The sequence below is a fragment of the Amblyraja radiata genome, chromosome 28 (assembly GCF_010909765.2).
Source record: "Amblyraja radiata isolate CabotCenter1 chromosome 28, sAmbRad1.1.pri, whole genome shotgun sequence".
In the NCBI taxonomy this organism is placed as follows: domain Eukaryota; kingdom Metazoa; phylum Chordata; class Chondrichthyes; order Rajiformes; family Rajidae; genus Amblyraja; species Amblyraja radiata.
The window spans coordinates 10,981,687-11,008,225 of NC_045983.1; the positions used below are offsets into that span (position 1 = coordinate 10,981,687).

The 26,539-nt window shown below is 44.9% G+C and overlaps 1 protein-coding gene across 4 annotated transcripts in view; it reads left to right on the top strand.

The window, feature by feature from the left end:
• Positions 1–26,283, top strand: part of ypel2 (yippee like 2) — a 34,309-nt gene extending 8,026 nt beyond the window's left edge. Inside the window, exons 2-6 of one of the 4 annotated variants that reach the window (XM_033045787.1) lie at positions 1,597–1,669; positions 4,817–5,234; positions 19,615–19,658; positions 20,148–20,256; positions 23,009–26,283. In XM_033045787.1, coding sequence (XP_032901678.1) covers positions 5,118–5,234; positions 19,615–19,658; positions 20,148–20,256; positions 23,009–23,098 — 360 coding nt within the window. In that variant the 5' untranslated portion in view covers positions 1,597–1,669; positions 4,817–5,117 and the 3' untranslated portion in view covers positions 23,099–26,283. The remainder of the gene's footprint in view (positions 1–1,596; positions 1,670–4,816; positions 5,235–19,614; positions 19,659–20,147; positions 20,257–23,008) is intronic. The other 3 variants (XM_033045788.1, XM_033045789.1, XM_033045790.1) reach the window with 3 other exon arrangements.
• The last annotated feature ends 256 nt before the right edge of the window (positions 26,284–26,539 follow it).

Consider the following 26,539-nt stretch of genomic DNA (forward strand, 5'->3'; position numbering starts at 1 on the left):
AAGCAGGAACTGTGTACTGATTTTGGATGATCAGCCATGATCATATTGAATGCCGGTGCTGGCTCAAAGGGTCGAATGGCCCTTTTCTATGTTTCTTTGTGGAACAAAACTTGGCAAGTGATAGGTGGATCAGGACATGGTTAAAAAGCAGGAAAGCACCAGGAATCACAAAGGAAGAACAGCGAGAGAGGATCTTGCAAACCCCTGTCGGACGGAGGAGGAGAACTTTAAAGTCGGCATACCTTGCGGAGATCTCTCAGTGGAGCAGTCTATATATCGACTCAATGAACTGAAGATGCTGATGTACAAAAAAAGACAATGTGCTGGAGTAACTCAGTGGGTCAGGCAGCATCTCTGGAGAGCAGGAATAGGTGACATTTCTGGTCAGGACCCTTCAGTGATTGTTCAGGAGTATGTCTGCTCTTTGCAATAGCACCAGGAGAACTTGTTGTCCACTTGAGCAGACATTGTTGTGCTTTGATAACACCCTCTGGCAGTGCTGTACTGCCCTGTGTGGGTCAACCTGGATTGTGAGGCTGGTTCTCTGATCATAAGACCATAAGTGAAAGGAGAAAAATTAGGCCATTCGTTCTATCAAGTCTACTCCGCCATTCAATCATGGCTGATCTATCTTTCCCCCTAACACCATTCTCCTGCCTTCTCCCCATAAGCTCTGACACCTGTACTAATCAAGAATCTATCTATCTCTGCCTTAAATATATCCACTGACTTGGCCTCCACAACCTTCTGTGGCAAAAATTCCACAGATTCACCACCCTCTGACTAAAGAAATTCTTCATCATCTCCTTCCTAAAAGAACGTCCTTTAATTCTGAGGATATGACCTCTAGTCCTAGACTCTCCCACGAGTGGAATCCTCTCCACATCCACTCTATCCAAGCCTTTCACTATTCTGTACATTTCTGTGAGCTCCTACTTCATTCTTCGAAACTCCAGCGAGTATAGGCCCAATGCTGTCAAACGCTCATCGTATGTTAAACTACTCGTTCCTGGGATCATTCTTGTAAACCTCCTCTGGACCCGCTCCAGAGCCAGCACATCCTTCCTCAGATATGGTGCCCAAAATTGCTCACAATATTCCAAATGCAGCCTGACCAGCGCCTTATAGAGCCTCAGCAATACATCCCTGTCTTTGTATGCAAACCCTCTTGAAATAAATGCTAGCATTGAGTTTGGTGTGGGGCTTGAACCCTCAACACATTGTCCAGGTGGGCGTAATCAATACTCTTGAATACTGAATATGTGCCTGTATTTAACACCTTTTTACAGACATTTAAAATACACTTGGTCAGGTACGTGGATAGGAAGGGGCTAGAGGGATATTAGGCTGTGGGCCGAGGAGCTTTTTCGTTCAGGTTCGTGACCCAACTCGTGGAACTACCTACATTTTTAACATATTGTGTAAAAATATTATATAAATCATACCAGAAACCCGTCAAGACAAAAAACTGCACATATTTAAGAAATATGAGAAAAACCTCAAATTTTCTGAGTAGTAATTGCCCAATCAATGCACGTTTGACATTGAGGTTGGACGTAAATTGACCAATCCCACGCTTTGTTTTATGGTCGCTAGGCAGCGAGGACCCTGGGATCATGGCTGCCTCCTCAGTCCATCAAAACAATTACAAGGTTTCCAAGGAATAAAGGTAATGCTCTCCTTGCTGTTCATTTTGTTTTTCAATTGATTTATCTTTATAAAGTTATAATGTGAACTGTTAAGTAAAAATGATAAATAAAAAAATGTAGAGCTAGGGTTAGGATTAGGGTCAGTCAGTCGGTCAATCAGTCAGTCGGTCGGGCTTGTCGGTAGGCTAATGGGTGGTGAGAGTTGGGCCGCCGGTTGGTGAGCGAGGGGTCGGTCGGGCTGTCGGCTGGCCGGTGTTGCAGCAAGCGAGCGGGTGGTCTGACGGATCTGGCGCTATGGGGGTGCTGAAGTCGGCCCGGGCGGCGTGCAGGGCATAATCACCACCAGAAGGGCATGCTGGCCGAGGTGGACGCGCGGCGGGGCCACACATACGGAGCCCGCAGCCAGTCCCAAAGCGGCTCCAGCCGTGGGCAGCTCTGGAAGGGGGGAGAGTTAGGGTTAGGCATTTTCTTGCCTTAGCCTTCCCCCAGCCTGGCATTGCCCTAGTCCCACTTTGCACACTGGCAGTCAGTGGGGTTCAGTAAACGGGGGAACCCACAGGAACTGCACTCACCCATTAATTAGGCTGGTTCAAGAGAACCTCTGCGACAGTCTCATTCAAAAAAAAACTCACAATTATATTCATTATATTATTTTTATATAATATAATTATACATAATTATATATGATTAGTCATATTCACAAGTCATACGCACACGCACACATATACATACATATACTAATGTATGGTTTAAAGAGACTGCAACATGGAAATAGGCTCCCCATGGTGTAATATGGGCATTGGACACTAGATGGCGCTTCCTTTTTTGATCTCATTTTCTAATTAGTTTAATTAATTAATGTGCAACTTTTGGCACTGACGAGTTATGACTTCCTTCTCAATTATATTTTATCTAAATCTGTGCGAAATTTAATGTAGTTCCGAGACATGGGTCACGAAAGTTAATGTCTAGACACATTTTTGATGCTCGGCCCACAGCCTATATGGGCCAAACATGGGCAGATGGGACTAATGTTGATGGAGCGTCTTGGTCAGCATGGGTAAGTTGGGCAGAAGGGCCTGTTTCCATGCTGTATGACTGACGTTCTGATGAATTAACCTTGGGTAGCGACTATATAGCATCATTTTATAGCAACTGTTGAATTGTGCCATAGCTGATCTGAATGTGTAGAAACCACCACAAGCTTCTTTCATTGCTTGGAAACACCAAGAGTTGCAGCCAATCTCAATCCAGTGTGTTTGTAGAATATAGCAACTTCAGTACAGAGGAAGCTGTTTGACCCATTGCTGTTACCTTTTCACTGAATTGACAGTTATCCTTGTTTATATGATTTGTTGTAATTTAAGTTGGTAGGCCAAATGGTACAGTATTGAAAATTAAGAAGAATTGGTTGGGATTACTTGATGAGTCAGGCAGCCTCTGGAGAGAGTAATTGGGTTAACATCTCGAGTCTATGTCCTTGGTACTAAGAGTATTGAAGAGCAGCCTTATGTTTTAAATGTGTCTGGAAGTCTTCTCAAAAGTTTTTCCGGTATGTTACATAAAATATCCAGTTGTTACTGAAATACAGATTAATTCTCTAGGTCTGATCAGCCTCAATATTTTAGCTTGCTCTGCTCAGTGGCCTCTGTAAAGTTTAATATTTGCAGACTAGTCTATTCTCCAGCTTCAGGTGTTGAAAGTTAATTGGTGAATGGGCAGCACAGTGGCGCAGCTGGTAGAACTATTATTTCACAGCGATGGAGACTCTTGGCTTGATCCTGACCTCGGGTGCTGCCTATGTGGAGTTTGCATGTTTGCCCTGTGACCACATAGGTTTCCTCTTGGTGCTCCGGATTCCTTCCACGTCTCAAAGACGTGCAGGTTTGCTGGTTTATTGGCCCTACAAATATTGTTCAGAAGAACGTATGGGGGGTGGATGGAGAGTGTAAAAGGAGTGGATGTGAAAATGGGATATCATAGCAGTGTGATTAGGTGATTGATGGTCCACATGGACTTGATGGGCCAAAGGATCTGTTTCTATGCTGTATCTTTCAATCAATTCAATCAATCAAATTGTTTGAGAGAAGGAAGAAAAAGCCTTGTCTAGTCAGGAGGCAAACTTAACTCTAAGCTAAAGATAGACACAAAAAGCTAGAGTAACTCGGTGTGATAGGCAACATTTCTGGAAAGAAGGAATGGGTGACGTTTGAAGAAGGGTCTCGACCCGAAATGTCTCTGAAGAAGTGTCTCAACCCGAAACGTCACCCAGTCCTTCTATCCAGAGATGCTGCCTGTCCTGCTGAGTTACTCCAGCTTTTTGTGTCTATCTTCGATTTAAACCAGCATCTGCTGTTCCTTCCTACACATTAACCCTAAGCTGAGTTGCCATGGAACATTCAAATCCTACTTTTGAGACATGCACACTGGATGGAGGCTGCTGCTTGCAGTGCTCTGCTGAGGCAGTGCTGAAGGAGCTGTCTTTCGATGTGTTGTGAAACAGAATCTCTCGCCTTGAGTGGATGATTTAAAAAAAACACTTCCTCTCGCTGTTCAGAAGTGTTAAGGGAGTTTTCACTAGTGTCCTTGCTTGCACAACAAGATGTTTATTATGTATAGAGACAGGATGAAGTCTAAATACATTTTTAATGTAGATTATGATTATTGTTTTAGTAAACTATCTGGGCCTACAAAATAGTGAATTCTATAATTTTCTTGCATATTCAAGTGCATAATATTTTAAATTTGGTAGATCCTGTTGTCATGTTTCAGATTCTACCCCATTATGCATGTTCTTATCTTGATCTAGCACCCAGTTAAATTTCTTTAAACGGTGTTCGAAAATAAGTATTCTTTTTAAATACTTATTTAAAAAGAATACTTAAACATTCTTTTAAAATTTCCTGGTTTGCTATCTGTCAATGCATTCATGGAATTGGCTGCTCAGCCAGGTTGAGGATATCGCTATTGTCTCTTGAACTGGAGGCCAGCGGTGGGAGGTGTTGGAAAGGGGAAGCTCTCAGCAGAAGTCACTGCATTTTTCTGGGGAGCTTTCTGCGAGATCAAGAGGAGCCATGGCTTTGACCGTAAGTTCTGGGCCATTGGTTAGCGGAGTGGGTTCAAGGGCTAAATGGCCTATTCCTGTTCCTGTTTCTGTGTTCTTGCAGGAGTTGATGCTACCGGCCTGATGATGATGATGATTGCTCTCTCCAGCACTAACGAATGGTTCTCTCTGTGCCAGGTTGGTGAGTTAGACGCCAGTGTCCTGGGCTGTCACTCCCTCGTTGCGAGGCCAGTGCCCTCCCCTCCTTCCCCACCCTGGTGCCCAGCAACGTGTGGAGCCCTGCCACACCGCTTGCCTGCCACATCACGGCCTTCACCTGTGTGCTCCAGTGTTTCCCGTGCGAGCCCACCTGCCTCAGCGCCTCGTGGAGCAGCCCGGAGTTCGCGCTGCGTCCAGTGGCCCCCATGGTGAAGATGACAAGATCCAAGACGTTCCAGGCCTACCTTCCCACGTGCCACAGGACATACAGCTGCATCCACTGCCGGGCACACCTCGCCAACCACGACGAACTCATTTCCAAGGTACTTCCTGAGTGATATCAGAAAATGCTTCCCCACGTCACATTGCGAAGCTGATAGAGCTGCTGCCTCATGGTGCCCAGAGACCTGGGTTAGATCGGTTGCTATCTGTGTGGACTTTGCACATTCTCCCTGTGATCCCTCTGGGTACTCCAGTTTCCCCACATCCCCCAAATGTGTGGGTTTGTAGGTTAATTGGCCTCTTTAAATTCATCCTAATGTATAGGGAGTGGAGGATAAAGAGTAATGTAGAACTAGATCTGGAGAAACTTTCCAAACATGAGAAATGGGAGTAAGAGTAGGTCATGTGGCCCTTCAAGTCTGCTCATCATTCAGTAAGACCATTCTTTCCAAATCTGGAATTCGCTTTCCCCCCCCAAAAAATCTGTGCAGAAAAAAAACTGATGGGTATCGATGAGGTGAATGCAGAGTCTTTTATCCAGAGCAGGAGAATCAAGAAGCAGAGGGACACAGGTTTAAAGTCAGAGGAGAGATTTAATAGGAACCTGAGGTACAACTTTTTCACACAGATCATAAATATATTGTGAATAGCTGCCAGAGGAGGTAGTTAAGGCAGGCACTTTAACAGCATTTAAAATTCATTTGGACAGGTACGTGGATAGGAAAGATTTCGAGGGATAAAGTGTAAACACCAGCAAATTTTTCTAGCTTGGATGGGGCATCTTGGTCAGCTGGAGGGCCTATTTCCTTTCTGTATTTTTCTATGACTGAGTGATAGACTAGAAACAAAGAAATTGTTGTAGGATAAGAATATCAAAGATGGACATAGAATGTTCACATCTTCCAATTGAGTGGTGGGCAAGGGTTAACAGTAAGTGCTATTTTATCCTTCTTGTTGCCTGTCCTTTGAACTCTGGTGATGACTGACTTTGAATTCTTCCTCCGTGTGGCCGTGTCGTCTGCTGTCCTTCATTTCCTTCAGGCAGCTAAGTTTATTTTTTTAAATGTATACATTTTTCTACATAATGGTATTGTGGGTTATTTTATATTAACTGAGAGCAGAGGGATCATGGCACTCCCACTGTAATGCACTGGGAATATTGGGCTGGCTCTGGTCTCTGAACTTGGATTCATGACCTTCTGACCATGTGCTACCCGCTGGGCTGTGTGTTTGGCAAGTCTCACTAAATATACTCTGTCAGCTTTAACATTCAGTATTACAACACAAACTCTGTTTGCCACAGTGGCTGCAAATAATCTTCCTGACCCATAATACAGGGCTCACAATAGAACTCTTGTTTCTGTCACGTTCTGTGCCTGCTACAGTGGTTGATCAGATTTTGCTAGCTTAATATGCTTCTAAAAGAAAATAAATGTGCATGGGTATCCAGTGTGCTGAATCTTTTGACTCCTGATCTCTGATCCTATTAATAACTCGGTGAGAGCAGAGGGCTAACTTTCTGAATGTGCTTTAATCAAAAAATATAGGGGTGGGGGGGGGGGGGGGAACAGTGCTAAAATGATGCATATTTTTCTTTTTTAATTTGTTTTCAATTAAAGCCCAGCACTGTTCCTCTAATCTCTTGTATGCCTGCGTTTGGCTCTTTGGTCACTCCTGGCTGGAGTCTGAGTATAGTCAGTTCCATGGGTATTGTGGTTTCAGCACTGACCTCGGTAAAGTTGAGGTCATGACTCTGAACGGTAAGTTCCAGAATTGAAACTGGATTTTAAAAACTATCGACCAGGGAAGAAACTGCTATGGCAGCTGTATTTTTGTGCTGATAACTTCACACATAGGAATAAAAAGTGTATAAATCTGCTGGGCATTTTAATGTCCCTTCAGAGCCAGCCAAAGCTGTGCAGGTACTTTCAAAGTGTAGTGAGTGTGGGAAACACAGCTGCCAGTTTGTGCACAGCAAACAGCAACGTGATAATGACTCCATACACTGTGGCAGTTGATTGAAGAATAAATATTGGCCCAGGAAGAACTACCTTAGGTTTTTTTGAACTGTTTGTTTTCCTTCACTTAAGGGATGTGTATGTTGCTGGCACTGACATGATGTATTACCTGTCCCCCTACTTGCTCGCATGAAGCCAGTGGCGAGCTGCCTCCCTGAACTGTTGCAGCCTGCAGTGCAGTTAGGTAGGGAGTTGCAGTGCCATGGAAATACACTTTCAGATTTGTGTAATATGTGACCAGGAGGGGAATCTGCAGGGGGTGGGGTCTGCTGTCCTTGTCCCCTTTGATAAAGGTCGCCAGATATGGGAGGTGCCCCTGGAACGGCCTGATGGTACACAGTGTAGCTGTGATGGAGGCTGGATGTTGGGAGGGCTGCTTTGTCTTGAATGGTGTCAGTTTTCATGCTGTTATGGGATCATTGCCTTGGGAGAGGCAACAGGACCCTTGGATTTAACATCTTACTGAACCCCCTGGCGTTACAGAACTACCTGCATTGCACTTTATTTAATTTCAAAAACAAATCTTATTGATAAGAACTAGATACAAGAAAGGCAAAACAGTACATGGATTTGTCTAGTCCATACACTCAACCTACCATCAAGTTAATGCATTCTATCAACAAAACCACAATGCCGCTAATGTGACCTCTTTGAACATTAGCCCTTGCAAACACTTATAGGGTGTGTTATACAGGATCCAATTACACTAGTGGCAGGATCTTAGATTGGGGTCCTTTCCCACGAAGCCTTTGTGTTGGTTACACAAGCCCCAGTGCTTATCTGAACATGTACACCAGCAGCCTGGACTGTGTCAGTTTGTGGCATTCATTTATGGACATCTTGTTATACTGGAATAGCAACAAGGTTCGAGCAGACCAAAGAGTATCTTTCACCAAGTTGATGCTCTTCCTGCAGTACTTCATCTTTCTCTTTGTGTGAGGCTCTGGGAACAGCCGTAGATCAGAGAGTCCTCTGCAAAAGGAGCTTAGCAAAGATATCAAAATCCTTGCATCTGTTTCCATCCCACCGTTGCAAATGCACAGTCCATTGCCTCTGTCTCAAGGACAGAGTGTGTTGGGAGTGAGACTCTGACCATGCAGGAATAATCTGACAAGGAAGGCCCCTCTTACTGCCAGCCTTGGTTCTAGTTGGTGAGTTCTGCTGAATGATTTTGAAATGAGCTTGAAAAACCATCCCATGGAATCTATCGTGCCCTTCTGCAGGATGTTTCCTGATCACAGAGCAGTGCAACAGTGGACATCTTTGACCACTAGCTGAAGTTTTAGGACGAGGATAGAACCTGAACTCTGGTCCTTCACCTCAGAGTGTGTTTGTAAATTGACTGAAGGGCTAGTTGGGTCAAGTTGACTCAGGAGGACGGGGTGGGAACCAAAGAGGATGCCTTCTCAGGAGAGTGATGGGGGATAAAATTGGTAAAGTGGTTCCTGGAGCTGAATGTCAGATCCTTTATAGGGAAGCTCTTTCATCATTGGTGGGCAACCAGGAGACCAACAGATGGTAGAGCTGCTGCCTCATGGCACCAGAGACCTGGGTTCGGGTGCAGTGTGGAGTTTGCACCTCTCTGTGACTGTATGGGTTTTCTCCCACGTCACAAAGTCTTGTGTTTTTATAGATTAATTGGCCTCTGTAAAATTGCCCCTAATGTGCAAGGAGTGGATGATAAGTGAGATAGCATAAACTAATGTGACTGGTTGTGTAGGAAGGAACTGCAGATGTTGGTTTAAACCAAAGATAGGCACAAAAAGCTGGAGTAACTCAATGGGTCTGACAGCATCACTGGAGAAAAGTAATAGGTGACTTTTCAGGTGGAGACTGAAGAAGGGTCTCGACCTGAAACGTCACCTCTTCCTTTTCTCCCGTGATGCTGTCTGACCCACTGAGTTACTCTAGCTTTTTGTGTTTAAGAAAGAACTGCAGATGCTTGAAACATCGAAGGTAGATAAAAATGCTGGAGAAACTCAGCGGGTGAGGCAGCATCTATAGAGAGAAGGAATAGACGATGTTTCGGGTTGAGACCCTTCTTCAGACTGATGTCGGGGTGGGGCGGGAAAAATAAAGGAAGAAGTCTCGGCCTCTTCCTTTCTTTTTCCCGTGCCTCCCCCCGACATCAGTCTGAAGAAGGGTCTCGACCCGAAACGTCGCCTATTCCTTCTCTTTATAGATGCTGCCTCGCCCACTGAGTTTCTCCAGCATTTTTGTCTATCATAGCTGTTTGTGCCTATCTTTAGTATGAATGGGTGATCAATTGTCAATGTGGAGTTGGTGTGCTAAAGGGCCTGTTTCTATGCTGTATTTCTTAACTTAACTCTGAAATTACTTCTGAAATTAATTTTGTAAATGTGGCTACTCAATTTGTCTTTAGGATTTTTTTTTTCCTTTTGGGGAAGTGGAACTTTTACTTCTGGGAACAGCAGAAGCAGCTAACTGTCTCCTGAGATTCTTTCCCCTAAAGGCTTCTGGAATTCCTATCCTAAACATCTTGCTCCCCTTCGCCTTTAAAACCTAACTACGAAACTCCTGATGCTCTTGATTGGTGATGGTTCACAGTTTAGCTACTCCTGCAGTGTTTCTGCTCCAAGGCTCCCACTCCTACCCCTTCTCACTCCATAACTCTGCCAACTTCTGTCTCATCTTTGTGTTTTTCCAGCTGTGGGTGATGGAATTGCTGCCACTGTCTAGTGAGAGGCCAGGGGACTTGTGTGGATGAAGTCTTTTGAAAACCCAATCTTTTTTTCCCCCCTCTAGACATGAGACTGCAGATGCTATAATACTGAGCAAAATAAAAAACTGCTGGAGGAACTCTGCGGGTCTGCCAGGATTGGACTCTTAGACCCCAATCTGAAATGTGGTCTGGCCATTTTCCCTCTGGACCTACGCTACGTTCCCCCAGCAGTTGGTGTGGGGTGTGTGGGTGTTTATTTTGCTGGGTATTTTTGTCTGCTGTATCTCTGAAGCTCGGTGCCTTTGTTCAGCTGAGCATGGATGAGTGTCTCTGTCGCTTTAAGAAAAGGATTGTGAGGACTGATTAATACTGACATATCCCAATTGGATCCACAGAGCCAATGAGGGAGACATGACTGCTATTAGACGTGTTCTGAAAACTATTATGCCCACCTGATGTATCGTGGACTGACGTTCAGTTCTATGTAAATCCCATTTAGATTTTTTTTAAATGTAGTTGGCAGTGAAGTGAACAGACCTGCTTTTGCAGCTGTATGCAAATCTCTTGTACAGTAACTACTGCTTATCATGAAAATGCCAGCATGACCTGGATTTCTGGCGTCTTGGTTAAGCCAGACCCCACCCCATGCAAGGCTCCCCGGGGCTGATGCCACACTTTATTTCCCTCGTCTTGTTAACAAATTGTCAGAGGATGGGGGGGGGGGGGGGGGGGTTGTGGTTGCAACATCTCTGATAGAGCAGAACTCCCTCAGTACTAGTATCAGTGTAGGTTATGCAGAAATGCCTGGGGTGGGACTGACTCATGGCCTGGTAAGGCAGACATGAACACCACCTGATCAAGGCTGAGATGGACAAGGTTCCATGGAAATATTTGAAGTGTAGGATTATTGTTCCTGGCAAATTGTTATTGCTTCACCACACAAAAGGCTTTGCTCATTATCGCTTGGTTGAGGATGGGGACTTGCTGTGTGCAAATTGGCCGCTGTATTTGTTACATTATCATGGTGACCACTTCAGAAGTACAGCAGTGGCTGTACGTTGCTGTGATAGCGATGTGATTGCTATTGATGAGTGCAAGATCTTTGCTTTTTACTCCGATTCTCTGTCCACCATTTGCAGCAGTACCAATCTCTCCCATTGGTTTGTAAGGAGAGGTCATAATATCCCTGAGGGTATGAGGGGTTATGTTTTTACAGAATGGTTTGTATCTGGTACATACTGGCAGGAGGTGATGGAATCGGGTTTAAGATACTTTCAAACGGATAGTAAAATGGGAAAAGCATTGAAGGATGTAGCCCTCTTCCAGGATTACTTTAGTTTAGACATACAGCATGGAAACAGGCGCCTGCGCCCACCGAAACCACACTGACCATCAACTACCTGTTCACACTAGTTCTATATTATTCCACTTTCGCATCCTCTCCCTGCACCCTTGGGGCAATTTACAGAGAACAATTAACCTACAAACCTGCAATTCTTGGGGATGTGGGAGGAAACCAGAACACATGGAGGAAACCCATGCGGTCACAGGGAAAACATGCAAACTCCACGCTGACAGCTTCCGAGGTCAGTATCAAATCTGGCGCTGTGTGCCATAGTTCTAGATGGGCAAAAAGGTTGGCATGGAAGTGGTGGGCTGAAGGGCCTGTTTATGTGCTGTGCTACTGTCTTGGGGAACAAAGGTGAGGTTTTTAAATCCTGAGTGGTCGAGCTCACTAACGAGTGGGTACAACATGTTCAGCCCATTGGTCCCTCCAAATATTAACTTTGAGCTGGTATTGACGCCGTTGTCCTGATCTAATTGCAAGTAGCAATTTTGTCTTGGCTGATTGTAATCCGATTTTAAAACCTATACTTGTAACTTTATAAAGTCACTTTAACCAGTCGATTAGATATCAGTGCCGTGATTGTTTACAGAACTCCATACTCGCAATGTGATGGGCTTTTATGTTTTGATTTTTTCTGATAAACATAAATAGTCAAAAGGCAATTCACTCAAATGTTTTAATCATTAAAGGAGCTGGATTTCTATGACGTGTTACTGGTTGTGATTCAGCTGATAAAAATGCTGCCCTATCTTGTACTAAGCCTCAGCCAAACATGGGCCAGACTCCCAAACTGAATGTGGATATTCACTGACACGTACACCTGGTGCTTACAGGGCACCGATTGAATTGCAAAGGTCCTGAGGTAATTTTTTGGTGAATTATCAATGGGCTGATGCTTGTTATCTCATGAACATTAGTCAAGTGAACCCATGACTGAGTTTGCCTGTGATGCAACCAGTGGTGGAACAGCCAACTAGATAGTTCAGGTTCTTTAGGGTGTTGCCTTTGCCTGTAATCCATGTGTAAAGTGAGGTTATAATCTTGTAGGCTTGAGACAGGGGCTCAGATGCTCTGAGGAGGTGCTGCCTGCTTGAATTAATACTTTACCAGCTGAGTGACGCGTAGCGCACTTCAGAATGCACTTGAATAAGAAACTACTCTGCTTAAGAATGTGTCTGAGAAGGACCTCTGTGAGACCTTGGTCTCTCTCAGTGTGATGGATGCTGGCCAAGGAGCTTCCTGGCCTAATGGTGCTGATCCCATTGCAATCAACAGATGCTACACTTTCACGCTGGAGTTTAATTTGGGGAGGAGTGAAGACTCTGTTCTCCTGATTGTGATCAGAGAACAAATGCCTGTGATGTCTCTTGTGGTGCAATGGCCAGCCCGGATGTTACAGAGTAGATTTGGTAGATGCTGAGTGCCTGTGAAACCAGACTCCTCAGGTGACATTATAGATGTGAATATTGTCCCTTCAGTTAATGGGCAGCACAGTGGTGCAGCGGTAGAGCTGCTGCCTCAGCGCCAGAGACACGGGTTTGAACCAGACTTTGGGTGCTGGCTGCGGAGTTTGTATCTTCTCTGAAGCATGGGTTTTCAATGCATGCTCAGGTTTCGTGTCATATTCCAAAGGTGTGTGGGTTTGTAAGTTAATTGTCTTCTATAAATTGCCCCTAGTGTGTAGGATGCGAAAGTGGAGCAACATAGAACTAGTGAACGGGTGATCGATGGTCGGAGTGGGCTGAAGAGCCTGCTTCCACACTATCTCTAAACTAAACTATAGTGGGTGAGAGGTGAAACCAAGAAGCTGATGTGTCCTCCAAGACATGGAGTCCCATGTTTGAAGAAGGGTCTCGACTCGCAACGTCACCCATTCCTTCTCTCCAGAGATGCTGCCTGTCCCGCTGGGTTACTCCAGCATTTTGTGCCCACCTTTTCAATAATGGGTGAAAAGAGCTTGTGTATTTTCATCAAAATAAACTTCCTTCATTTCCACCTAATTCTGCCCAGCACCTTAACTCCGACCCGTCTGCCAGTGAAATCCCATCTGCATGTCCTGCCAACAGTTTCGTCCAGGATTTTGAAACTTTGAAAAGAAAAATTCCTGCTTCAGTTTGACAATATTTGGCTCGGTGATTTGACTCTGATCCAAGATCTCAACCTCAAAATTGAAAATACTGCAGAGGCTGGAAATTTGCAAATGCAAACATAAACTGTTGGAATCCTCTTGTCAGATTGTATCTGATCTAAGATCATCAACCTCGACAATCAATGCTGTTTTTCTCTCTAAAGCTGCTACCAGACCTGAGAATTTCCTGCAGTTTCTGTTTGTATTCCAGAATATTGACGCCCTGGCCTTCATTCCATCTGCCGGGTATTTCTTTAAAAACAAGCTGACAATAACATCAACACGATGTATTTACGTAGCACTGTGCTGAGTAAGGACCTGAGGCAGTTTGCAGGAGCGTTCCATTTGACCCCAAGCTACTGCATCGGAAAGGATACGTGATCAAAGGGATGACAGCATCTTTAAGGAGGTGGGCAGAAAGGATTAGGGGGGAGATTGCAGAGGATGGAACCTTGGCAGCTGAAAAGGCAGCCACTGCTGATGGAGGGATTAACAAAGAAAGCCTCCTGCAATGCTTGCTGACAGATGGCGCAGTTGCTGTGGCTTAACCCAATAATGACAGGAGAGAGAAGAGGTCTGGATTGGCAAAAGTGTTATGAACTAGATTATGCTGCCTATAGTAAATTCATTGGCAACTTTCAAATTGCATTTAAAGGGCAGAACAGTGGCACAGCTGGTAGAATTGCCACCTCAAAGGGCCAGAGAACCGGGTTCGTTTATGACCCTTGGTGCTCTCTAAGTGGAGGTTGCACATTTTCTCAGTGAATGTGTGGTTTTCCTCCAGGTGCTCCAATTTCCTCCCACATCCCAAAGATATGCAGGTTTTTAGGTTAATTTGCCTCTTTAAATTGCCCCTTGTGTGTAGGGAATGGATGAGAAGGTGGGATAACTTAGAACTGGTGTGAATGGGTGATCGATGGTCAGTGGTGGTTTGAAGGGCCTGTTGCCATGCTTTTTCTTTCATTCAGTCAAAAAAACCCTCAAGTTCTCTTTCAGAGCTGATGGACTGAATAGGTTCAGTTGATGGTACACTGGAAGATTTCTTCTGGGGGACGTAGATTTATTGGATGACTGCAGTCCAGATAGGACGAGGGTCTGAAACTGGGGCAGCAACTCACGGGTTCATGAGTGTTTATGGGTGGAGGCAGGGCAGAGGCTCTTCAGGTTAACCCTTCAACTATAGCTTGTCTCTTCATCCCATCCCACCTGTCTGTATCCCCTGCAGATTAGCACCCACCAAGTCCACATCTCTACTGCCTTCCCCCCCCCCCCCCCAGATACACTGCCATGATGCATGGCTGGCATCTACCACATGCCCTTGGGATGGTGGTGGGATTGCCAGCTCGTGGTGACAGCTCAAAGTCTTAGACAGGACTCTACACCAGCAATGAAATCGCTCTGTGAAGTTTGACTACAACATCCCTCGCCTGCAACCTTCCTGCTTTGTGATTCTGTAACAGTTAGAAAACCAGCCCCCAGGATGACTCTCAGCATTGAGCATTAAAGACCACTCTGGGGACAATTTGCTTGAAGAAGCTGAGATCCCCGATGATGGGGTTAGGGTAAGCTTCCCATGGCCCTCACACCACCTCTGACTCCCAGTCCCAGCCTTTGTATCTTAAAACTAATCAATAACTTTACTTTTATTACTGTTGGTGAGATGTTGCCAGGTGGTCATTTGTTTCAGGGACTGCACCAAGTTCACTTCTCTGGTTGTGAAACATTTGGGCTTTTCTTTGTGAAAGGACAGTGGAATTACATGTTCTCTGTCAGTTAGTTCTCACCAAATCGACTGTGTGTTGGTCCAGTTGTTACCTGAGTGGACAGGTGCTCTGTCATGTGTCACAGACAGGGAGTGCACAAGGTTGGTGTTTCCTTTTGGTTCCCTTTTTATTTGGAGCCTGTGACCTGGGTAATGGCAGAACGGAAACAACTGGGAGTTGGCAAGCAATATTTTACCACTGGTGGGAGACTGTTGTGTTCTGCATGTGACTGATCTTTCAAGTACCCATTGTCTCCCTCAGTCCAGCCACACTAGCCCATCACAGCTGCGCACAGTGTGTCTAATTAGTTGATGCCAAGATTTGGTGTCTTTGGTATGCCAATTGTACAATGGCTCTGGACTTTAGGTGAGATGAGGAGTGTCCTTATCTTCCAGTCAACGAGGCAGGGCCTTTCCTTTCTTGTCTTGCCTTGAGATCCCACCTACTGTTATTGTCCCAACTGTCTCCTCTCCCACATCATGCGTTTGGCATAAGCATCACTCCCATCCCTTCCACCCGACCATTCCGTCAGTCACTTCTTTTGAAGGTTCACATGAGTCATTGAGTGGTGGGGAATAGTAGAGATTTTTTGTGCATTCTCAGAGATCCCTAACCTCTGAGGTCGGTCGGAAGAAGCCTTATGGAATGCAGTAAATCTCTTTGTTTTCACCCTCTCCTAACATGTCATGCCAAAGATGCTGTAGATGCAGGAAATGGTCACTGCCCGCAAGTCTGTGCCATCATGACTTAAGACTAGCTCCTACCTCATTGTTCTGCATCTTGTCCATCCCTACTCTCAGGAGGAAAGGAGAGGTGGAGAGAACCGATCGATTATCTTCAATTGTCACATAATCTGTGGGTGATTTATACTTTGAGAGACATGGCAAGCTGGAGTTCTGGGGAGGTTTTGTTCTTGATATCCCACAAGGTATGAATGATCTGAAACCCACAGCTGCTGCCCATAGTGCAGGCAGTCTGGAGGCTGACAAAACGTTTGGTAATGAATTCAGTAGAATTGTAGCGCAGGAGCAGTGTTTGTCTGTGTTTGAGCTCCAGGGGTAGGGCAGTGGGAGGTTTGGAAATGCCTTGTTTGCAAAGATGCTGTGGGATGTGGTCCACACGTTGATTCAAAAACAATAATGGACCTGGCTTCTTGAAATCTGAGTGAAAAACTCGTTGCAGTCATGGGAGGCTTGTTGAAAGGTCGTCATCTTTTGTGCTGATTGTATTTAAATAATGTTAGTGGCATTTCAGGAAGTTATTTGGTGCTCTCAATTTTCTCAATTCATATGCTGTCTCATACAGCCATCTATTATGCACCAAAGCGTCATTGAAATCATTCCATTGGGATGTATCATGGCTCAGTCTGTCCCAAACTGTAAGAAATTGTGGTTGCATTCCAGTCCATTATGCAAGCTAGCCTTTTCCATTAATATCGTGTCAGGTCCTCCCCCTGGCAGTCACGGTTTTCAACCTCTTGTACCACCTTCCTGATGGTAATCTACCCACTTGCAAGATTTTGGGTTATGGGGATAAAACTGGTGTACCTGGGGGAATCCCACATAGTCGCGTACAGATATAGGCAGTATGTCAGTATGGAACCAGGTTGCTGGAGTTTAGAGGCAGCAGCTCTATAGCTGCACCATTATGTTCTGTCATTGAGGTAAGTTTCCATTGGTCTCGGTAAGCTCGGCTTGCACCATGTACCTGGAGACAAAGCTGGAGCTCATCCAGAGGGAGAGTCAGGAACTGGCTCTGCTCTTCTCTGCAGGGCTCTGCACTGCCAGTCTGAGCCAGAGCAGCAAGTTGGCAGTGAACGGAGAAGCTGTTAGCGTTTCTGGAAAAAACAGCCAACATTCTGTGTCACCGCATAGAGCAAAGGAGGACTGGCCCACTTTGAAGCTTGGTTTTCTGGCCTGAATTTCCAGTTAAATGATTTGTGCTCAGTTATTAATTCCAAAAGGGAAGTTTCTGAATCCTAAGAATTTAAAACAAAAGGCTGCCTTTGAATCAACGGCACAGACTAGCATTTACATAACACCAGTAAAACACCCTAAGGCAACAACATAAAACATAACAAAGGCCTATTACCAAAGGTTGGATTGAAGTTGCAGGTTTTAAGGAGTCTTAAACGGGAAAAGGAAATTCCTGCAGCTGAAGGCATTGTTGCTCATGGGGGAGGGTGAACATAAAGTGAGGTACATGGATACGGTAGCATTTTCTATGGATGGAGGGGATTATAGTGGTGGAGGGAGAAGACAGCACATTTGAAAACAAGGTTGAGAATTGTAAAATCTGCACAGCATGTCGGTGTTGTGCAACATATGGAAGTGAGGGAATAGCTTGGGTGCAGGAGGTTGATGCTGTGGCAGTGCCTTGGTCGCAGAGAAACTCTTATGCGATTGGAGTAGAGCTTTTTTTCCTTGAGAGACCGACGAGGAACATGGAACAGTCCAGCATTGGAACAGGCCCTTTGGCCCACAATATGCATGCCAACTATGTGAAACTAATCTCTGCACGAGATCCATATCCTTCCTTTCCCTGCATATCCATGTGCCTATCCAAAAGCTTCTTCAAGACCACTATCATATCTGCCTCCAGCACCACCCCAGGCAGTGCGTTCCAGGCATTTATACTCTCTTGACCTGCACATCTCCTTTAAACTTTGCCACTCTCATCCTGAAGATATGCCCTCTTGTCTTTGACATTTCCACACCGAGGAAAAAGGTTCTGACCGTCTATCCTCTCTATGTATCTCATTATTTTATATACATCTGTCAGGTCTCCTTCAACTTCTGACATTCCAGGGAAAACAACCCAAGTTTACCCAAGCTCTTCTTATAGGTAATACTCCCTAATACAGGCAGCATTCTAGTTGATCTCTTTTGCACCCTTTCCAAAGCCCCCACATCCTTTTTGTAATGAATCGATCACTCATTACACACTACACACAAGGGACCAAACAGGGTGGGTCCTTCATATTTGTCTACCTATTAGCTCTCTACAGGACAAGCAGATGAGTAGTAGAGCAGCCAGTCAGGAAGTTTTTGTGGACAGTGGATGGGCTATTTGTGGAATTCATTGCCACGGAAGGCTGTGGAGGCCAAGTCAATGGATATTTTTAAGGCAGAGATTGAAAGATTCTTGATTAGTATCGGTGTCGGGGGTTATGGGGAGAAGGCAGGAGAATGGGATTAGGAGGGAGAGATAGATCAGACATGATTGGTGGCGTAGACTTGACGGGCCGAATGGCCTAATTCTATCACTTATTTGGGACCGTGATGCCAAACTTTTAGTTGCTTATTAGAATAGGTAAGGCATTAAAAGGGTTAATTATTACATTTACAAGTTAGAACAGGTCTGTGGTGCAGGTGCTCCCCCATCTAACTTCATCTACCTCGCTCACCATGTCCCGCTTCCCCCTTAAAAGAATCAATGTTATTCGCCTCTTTTTCCCTGAGGAAACAAGTTCCACATGGAGCAGTTATCCAATATTTTCCTTCCCCGCCTTCTTTAAACAGTTCCTTGTGTGAGCAAAGCAGTCCATGCATTCTATGTAAACAGCAGCAGTGCTGGTGGCATTTGCCCATGTAACAAGCAGGATAGTGTGAGGATCTATTGGGTTGAAAAAGTCCTGCTTGCCCGTCTCTTAATAGTCAATGAGGTACTGAGTTTTCTTAAGTAATGTATGTGAATGGGTTGTATCATAATTCCTCAAACTGTAGCATTTATTAAGGATACAGATCTCCCTTTCTTTCCTTGTTATTTTCCTCCTTTTGGTATTTTGAGCTCAGAAAGCAGACAGCTGGGAGGAGAACTAGCTAATGCTTCCTGTGCTTTAGCACTGAACATAGAACAGTACAGCACACGAACAGGCCCCTCAGCCCACAAAGTCTGAGCCAAACATGATGCCAAGATAAACTAATCTCATCTGCCTGCACACAATCCAAATTCCTCCATTCCCTGCATATCTATCTGCCTGCCTAAAAGCCTCTTAAATGCCACGATCATTTTTGGCTCCACCACTACCCCCGGCAGCACGTTGCAGGAACCACCACTCGTGTACAAAGAAAGCTTGCCCCGCACACCTCCTTTTAAACATTGTCCCTTCACCTTAAAGCAATGACCTGCAGTCTTTGACATTTCCACCCTGGGATAAAGGTTCAGATAAGAAGATTTTGTAAAGGATTTTGTTCATCACAAGCCTCTGCCACATTGTGGTTGCAGTATAGTTATCCAGACACACTTCACCCTGGTTTTCTCTCCCTACTGGTCTATTTTTAAACATTCTTCCAAGTCTACCGCCAAGGTTCATTTCTAAATCATCAGCCGCACCACAAAGACCTTGTTGTTAATTTTGTTGCTGTTTGTGGAAGCTTGCTGTGCACAAGTCATCTCTATATTTAATTGAAGACATGATTGGCTGTTAAGGTATTAAATTGGTGACATTTGCTGGATCAATGCTCTCTGATGGATTTGTCGGTCTCCTTTGTCTTTGAAAGGTTTTTCAATGATTTTTGTTTTCCCATTTCCTTTTACAGTCTTTTCAAGGGAGCCAAGGCCGAGCTTACCTGTTCAATTCAGTGTGAGTATCACAGGAATTAACCTGCAGCACTAAGCTTCCAGCCGGAAAAAAACTATACTCCTGCATGCCACACTGCTTCCCAACCTCAAATTTCCCTGGTTCGTGTCTCCCCTTAAAATAATGTAGAAATTGAAGCAGGAGGAGGCTATTCTGCCCTTTGTGTTTGTTCCACCATTCATTAGATCTTAGCTAATCTTTTACTTTATTACTTTCCTGCATGAAAGATTCATTGGTTAAGAAGATCAAACCTGTACATAATATCGTATATATGCTCTCACCTGGACTCTGTGTAATTGAAACAAGACCTCTTTACTCAACTGCTCTTGCAATGAAGGCCAACATATAATTTGCTTTCTAAATCACTGTACCTCCATACATGTACAGTGATTTGGGTAAAACACCAACATTTCTCTCATCTTTTATATATTTAATTTCTACATTGTGCACTGACTGATGTTAACCCTGCTGTTTGCTCTTGTCTCCTTACAGAGTTAATGTAGGTTGCGGACCAGCAGAGGAGCGTGTGTTACTCACGGGCCTGCATGCGGTGGCGGACATTTACTGTGAAAACTGCAAAACCACACTGGGCTGGAAATATGTGAGTTGCTGTGTGTCCTTAATCGCTTCATTGAAGTGCCTTTTGACACTTTGTCTGCATTCTGGGTATTGTACAAAAGCAAATCGCCCACCTTCCTACTGTGGACAGTATATTGGACACTTTACACACGTCCTCGCTTGACAAACTGACATAGATCCACAAACCACAAACAAGGTTCCCAAGGAGACATGGAAACTGTAGATGCTGGAATCTTGAGTGCTGGAGGAACTTGGCAGATCAGGCAACATTTGTGGAGGGATTAGATGGGGTGGGGACCTTTCTACACACTGAAGTAAGAAGCTTATGGTATGCTTGTTTTCATTGGACAGGGCATTGAGCATAAGAGTCGGGAAGGCATGAGGCAGTTTTGTAGGACTTTGGTTAGACCACATTTGGAGTATTATGTGTAATTCTGGTCATCTCATTATAGCAAGGATGTGAAGGCTTTGGAATTGGTGCAGACGAGGTTTACCAGAATGATGCATGGATTAGGGGGTATTGGCTACTGAGGGAGGTTGGACAAACTTGAATTGTTTTCTCTGGACCCTGAAGACGAGGAGAGATCTGAAAGAAGTATATAAAGTTGGATAGGGTAGACATTGAGAACCTTTTTCCCAGGATGGAAATATCCAATACTAGAGGGTATAGCTTTAAGGTAAGAGGGGTAAAGTTTAAAAGAATTATGTGGGGCAAGCTTTTTTAACACAGTGTGGTGATGGAGGTAGTTATGGTAGTGATATTTAAGAGACTATTGGAAAAGCACATGAATATGTATGCAGGGCATGGAAGGATATGGATTATGTGCAGGCAGCTATGAGTTGGTTTTGGCATCATGTTCTTCACAGACGTTGTGAGCCGAAGGGCTTCTTACTGTGTTGCGCTGTTCTATGTTCTGGGACAATGATCAATTGCGACCATGGTTGTCAGGTTATCATTGTGTAGTGATCATATAATGAAGACATTAGTGTTATTGTTTCCCAATGTTAGTGGGTTAGCTTGCGAAATGGTAGGAAACCTCTATCCAGACACTAACATTCCAGTGTTGAACATGGGAATGATCAAAGCCCTGCAGCTCTCTTAATATGAAACTCATAAACAATGAAGATGTTGGAAATTTGAATTTAAAGCAGTAAACACTGAGAAGGTTAGGCAGAGTTAATATTTTGGGTCACAGTCCCTTCGTCAGTAGTTCGCGGTTTGAATCTCTAAAAATAAATAGATCCCACATGTGTTCAAATGCCCCCATGACCACTTCCTTCCCTATCTTCGTAAATAGCTCCTGTTCTTTAATCCTCTTAGATCTCTAATCTTCAAATCTGATTTCCTTTGGATCTCTCTTCCCGGTTTCATTCACTCTAACGTTGGCTGTTGCACATTCAGCTGCCAGGAATTTACTTGGCTCTCTAAGGCACTCCATTTACAAGGCCCAAGACAGATAGTGTGATGGAATATTCTCCCATTGCTTGGTTGGGTGCAAATCCAAAGTACTCAAGCTCAACAACATCTGTTAGATTGGCACCCCAGCCACTATTCTGAATTCTCCATATCCCCATACACTGTGACTCGTATGTTTACCATGGGTATAATGTGATATGGTTACTTGAATATACTCTTGTGAACGCACCTTCCAAAGCCAAGAACTCTACTGGCTAGAAGGACAAACGTAGCAGGCACATGAAAAGCAAACCAGTTGCGGGATTACCTTTGAGGGCAACACTCCGGTGTTGGCTGCTGGTAGTGCAGCCACTCCACTGTTCCAGCAAGCTGGATTCAATTCTGACTCCCAGTGCTGTCTGTGTGGAGTTCACCTTATCCTTGGACTGCATGGATTTTCCTTGGGCAATCTAGCTTCCCAGCCCATATCTCAAAGACACGCTGGTTGTTGGGTTAATTGACTGCTGTAGCGTGATCCTTGTGTCAGTGGCCGGATGGAGAATGGCAGATGAGGGTGTGTTAAAGAATTAGTTACAGAGAAATAAGTGGGGTAATGGGATTGAGTGAAAGAGCTGGTGTGGATTTGGTAGGTTGAATGGCCTCCTATGGAATATAACATGAACTTTATCCTGGCTTGGAAATATACTGTCATACCTGAAACAAAAACATACAAATGGTGGGTCAGGCAGCATCTGAGGACAGAAAGGTCAGATCACATTTCAGTTCAGTACCCTTCTTGAGACTGAATTTCCTCTAGATAGCGGTCTGACCCTCTGAGTTCTTCCAGCCATTTGCATGTTTTTGCTCAAGATTCCAAGACCTGAAGTTTCTTGTGTGTCTACTGTCATTCCATTGTGGGTGTAAGTCTTGGAACTCCCTACTCAGTAACACTTTGGAAATATGGTTATTAGATGGACAGCATTGGTTAAAATGGTAGCTTATTATCACTTTGATTGAAAGATATCAGCGTGGAAACAAACTCCAGCCCACCGAGTCCACATCAACCACACTAAGGGACAAATAAAGGATCTAATCTAATCTAAAAATCTAAGAACATTATCCTACTTCCTCATTCACTCCTTAGAAATTAGAAGCAATTTGCTGAGGCCAATTAACCTACAAACCTGAAATGTAGGAAATGTAGATGTAGGAGAAAAGCATTGTTGGTGTCAAGTGAATATAAACACATTTTTGCCTGTCAAGGCTGATGTGAACTCTGCTGTATTTTGTCTGACTATTCCTGTAATGTTTTGCTCCCTGAAAGGCTACTGACACAAGCTGTTGTTGCTACCACTAAACTATTCTTGTCTGTTTACAGGAACATGCCTTTGAGAGCAGCCAGAAGTACAAGGAAGGGAAGTACATTATAGAACTTGCTCACATGATCAAGGACAATGGCTGGGAGTGACGGAAGGTGATGCTGGAGCCGACTGCTGAGTTGTCAACTCTGAAGCAGGAGAAGTAGCTGAAGGCTTTGGTTGTACGTGTATGGGGGGAGCTGGGCTGCTCGACTCCACCTGCCACATGCCCGCCTCTGCGTTTTTCTCTCTCTCGTCATTATCCCCTCGTCTTTTCTGCTTCTCCTTTGGCCGAAAGTCTCTGGTCTTCCCTCTCCACCGTAGCGCTGGCTGAGCGATCCCATCAAAGCTCGAGCGTTCCACTTCCTGTTACGTTTTCCCCGATTTTAAGTTGAGAACCGTTTTTAGTGATGATTGCCTGAGCGCAGCCCACACTGGGAAATGCAAGGAGGGGGAGGGAAGGGAGTTTGAGTGAAAGCAAGCGGAGAGTTCAGAGTCGAGGCCTTGTGCCTTGACAGCATCTGGAGCTTCAGTGTGTCCCATTCTGCTGATCGAACCCCAATGTAGGTTGGCTATTGGGAGTGCTCCTAAACCCCACCCCAGCTCCCAAGTGTGGTGCACACTGCGGGAGATGCCTGCCCCTACCAGAAAGAACGAAGTTGGTGCCCAAATGGCTTGAACCAAAGCATATCCTACCACCCCTGTTCCTCTCACTCCAGACTTGTGGTAGTAATGCTGCATTTGATTGGACTGACAAACGGGAATGGGTTGGTTTGGGAGGGAGCAGAATGTCCACTTTCCCCACCCCACCCCCTAAGGATGGGTTGTCTTTGGACCAATGAGAGGAGATGCTGGTTACTCAAAGAGTGCTCTTTAATGGCATCGCCATCTGTCTGGCAACGGGCAAGTCAGAATGAAAGTAGCTAAAAATAAGCACTATGTGCTGCCTGATTTAAAGGGAAGATGCCACGATGTCTTCAGGGGAAGCCTCTGCCCCTGCATTGCCCCATGGTAATTGTTTGTGTTTTTCCTTGCCCCCTCTCGACTGCCAACCTGTTCATTTGTCATCCGTTTGAGCTGTTGGTGCCTGTGTCTGAGGCGAGAGGCTGCCCATGGCTTATCCTCTCCAAGCTCCTAATTGAGCCTTGAGGTCATCTTCACAAATGCTTTGATTCTGGAGGGAGGGAGTGCTTCGGCACTCTGTAGTTGACCATGCCTCTGCTGTAGACAAAGAGGAAAATACCTCAAAATAAAAGGAGAATGATCCTTCCGACTGTGCAAGAGAATGGAAGTCAATGCAATGTCCAAACCCGAGATATCAGCTCTGACAAAATCTTAAATTCCAAAGGTATCAAACAGAGGGAGAAATTTAATCTCTCATTGAGTAGTGGGTACAAAACATTGGACCTGCTGATAATTTTCAATAATAGTCACAACCTCTATTGGGATATTGGGAGAAAAGGCCATGTTAGAATAACGGAAATACCAGCATAACCACCACACACTACTTGGTCTGTTGCTGTTATTCCAAAGGGCCACTTGGATTCTTAGTATCCATAGTTTATGCTCAGTTTTGGGAGTTGGCCCTCAGTAGAGATACTTGGAATGAAAGGAGTTGCAGTCAGTATGGATGAAGCTGATACCAGAGTTCCGGATGTTAAGATTTGGACAGATTACATAGGCAGGGTTGTAGTCCTGGCATTGTAGATGATTTAAGGAGTGATTTAATTGAGATGATTTGGTAGGATTAGATAGGTTAAACCTCTCCTATACTGGAAGTTGGCCAGAACAAAGAAGCACAAGCTTCACAATGGAGCCAGGAAGGTCAGGGGTATTCCTTGCACACGGGTGGAATCTGGACTCGCTCAAAAACCTGCTGAGGCTAGAGGTTTTCAAGGACTTTGGGGTTCATGGAACCAAGGCAGGTCGAAGGAGTTCAGCAGAACAAGCATGAGGGGTTGAATGGCTTCCTCCTGTATGTGTTTTTTCATAATGCAGGACAGATAATTGATCCAAATGACATTTGTGTCAATACAGTTTTCTCCAGACTCCTATAGGAATGAGTGTGAGTTCCTTATCCTGTTGATAACATGTTCTGTTTTGTCAGTAATTTGACCAACAGGCAAGTATTGGGGAGTCATTTTCTCACATCTTGGGGGCCTCCCTCCATTAAGTAAGCTGCAGGTAATTTAATAGATCAGAAGGTCCCTCTAGTTGTTGATTCTTTGCACTAGACTGCAGCAGATCCTGGTTGCAACAAAGTAGAAGTGGTGTCAACTGAGCAATTTGGTGTAGACAGAGCTTTGCTGGGTAACGCTGTGGTGTCTTTGGCTGTGGCAGGGTGACTGACCTCTTAGCCTTCCTGTGTAGCTGGTCACAGCACCCATCCGTGTGTTGACCAAAGCACCTCAGATCATGCACGTTGAATGAACCCCAGAAAAAGTCTGACCCATGAGAGGAAGTGTCACTGGACTGCAGTGAGTTTGGAACCAAATGGTACAAGGTTCCCCTCCCACCAAACTGGGTTGTGAACTGAAGTTCCAACCCACCCTTCATCTTGCCAAATCCGAGGTAGGTTTTGAGTGCCATTTCTCCTGTCAGCTGGGGAAACTTTGCGCCAGTGCAATGGCAAGTGTGCGAATTTTACACACTTGTCGTGGGGCACAACCAGTATCCTAGTGGCAGCACGGGCGGGTATCAGGGCCTGCATGACACCATTGAAATCGTCGGCCAAAGAGCCTCTTGTTTCCCAACCTAGGGGAGGGTCTAAAAGATGCTAAGACCCATATTCCAAAGACCAAACCCGAGCAAGTGTAGCCAATTAACTTGGTGATGTGGGTGTTTGCAGGGAGAGAGAAAGCAGAACTTTGCATAGCGTTTTAGTGGACATACTTAAAAATCTTGCGGCTGACTTGCCATGCCTGTCTTCTCTGCCACGCATGTAAAACCACATGTCCTGAGCAACCCCATGCAGCCTAAGTTGGGCGAGCCGCTGTCCAACCAGCAAGCACATTGGCCCATTTTTGTTTCCTTCTGGCCAACGTTGGCTTGTGATTGGACGCTGCCTTGTTCCTACCTTTTCCAACTCTGGCCCCCTTTGGCTGCCTGTGGCAGAAGCCGTCCCCTGATTGGCTGGAGGACATGCTCTCTCTGCTGAACCATCTCTTGTGTGATAAAGTGCTGTGCCCCTATTTAAACAAATTGCTAATATATATGCAGAACTTTCTTATATTGTGTACTCTTGTAAATATTCATATTTAAAAATGTTTTTATAATATATTCAGCAATGCCTGACCCATCCCTCGAGTTTTATTTCAAAGTAAGGTTTTTGCGTTAATTCTCATTTGCATGGGAAAAAAAACTTGTGATCTCTGGTGTTTTCAGCAGTGAAGTCACCAACAGGCAAATGCCATTGGCCACGTGGCTTGGCCGAATCCCCATCTTGTAGTCAAGCGCAGGCTCTCTCATAGATGAACTGAGGCCCAGGCCAATTTCAATTTTAGAGGCCCACAAACCAAGATCAAGCAGAGGCCCCCTCAATTTTAGAGGTC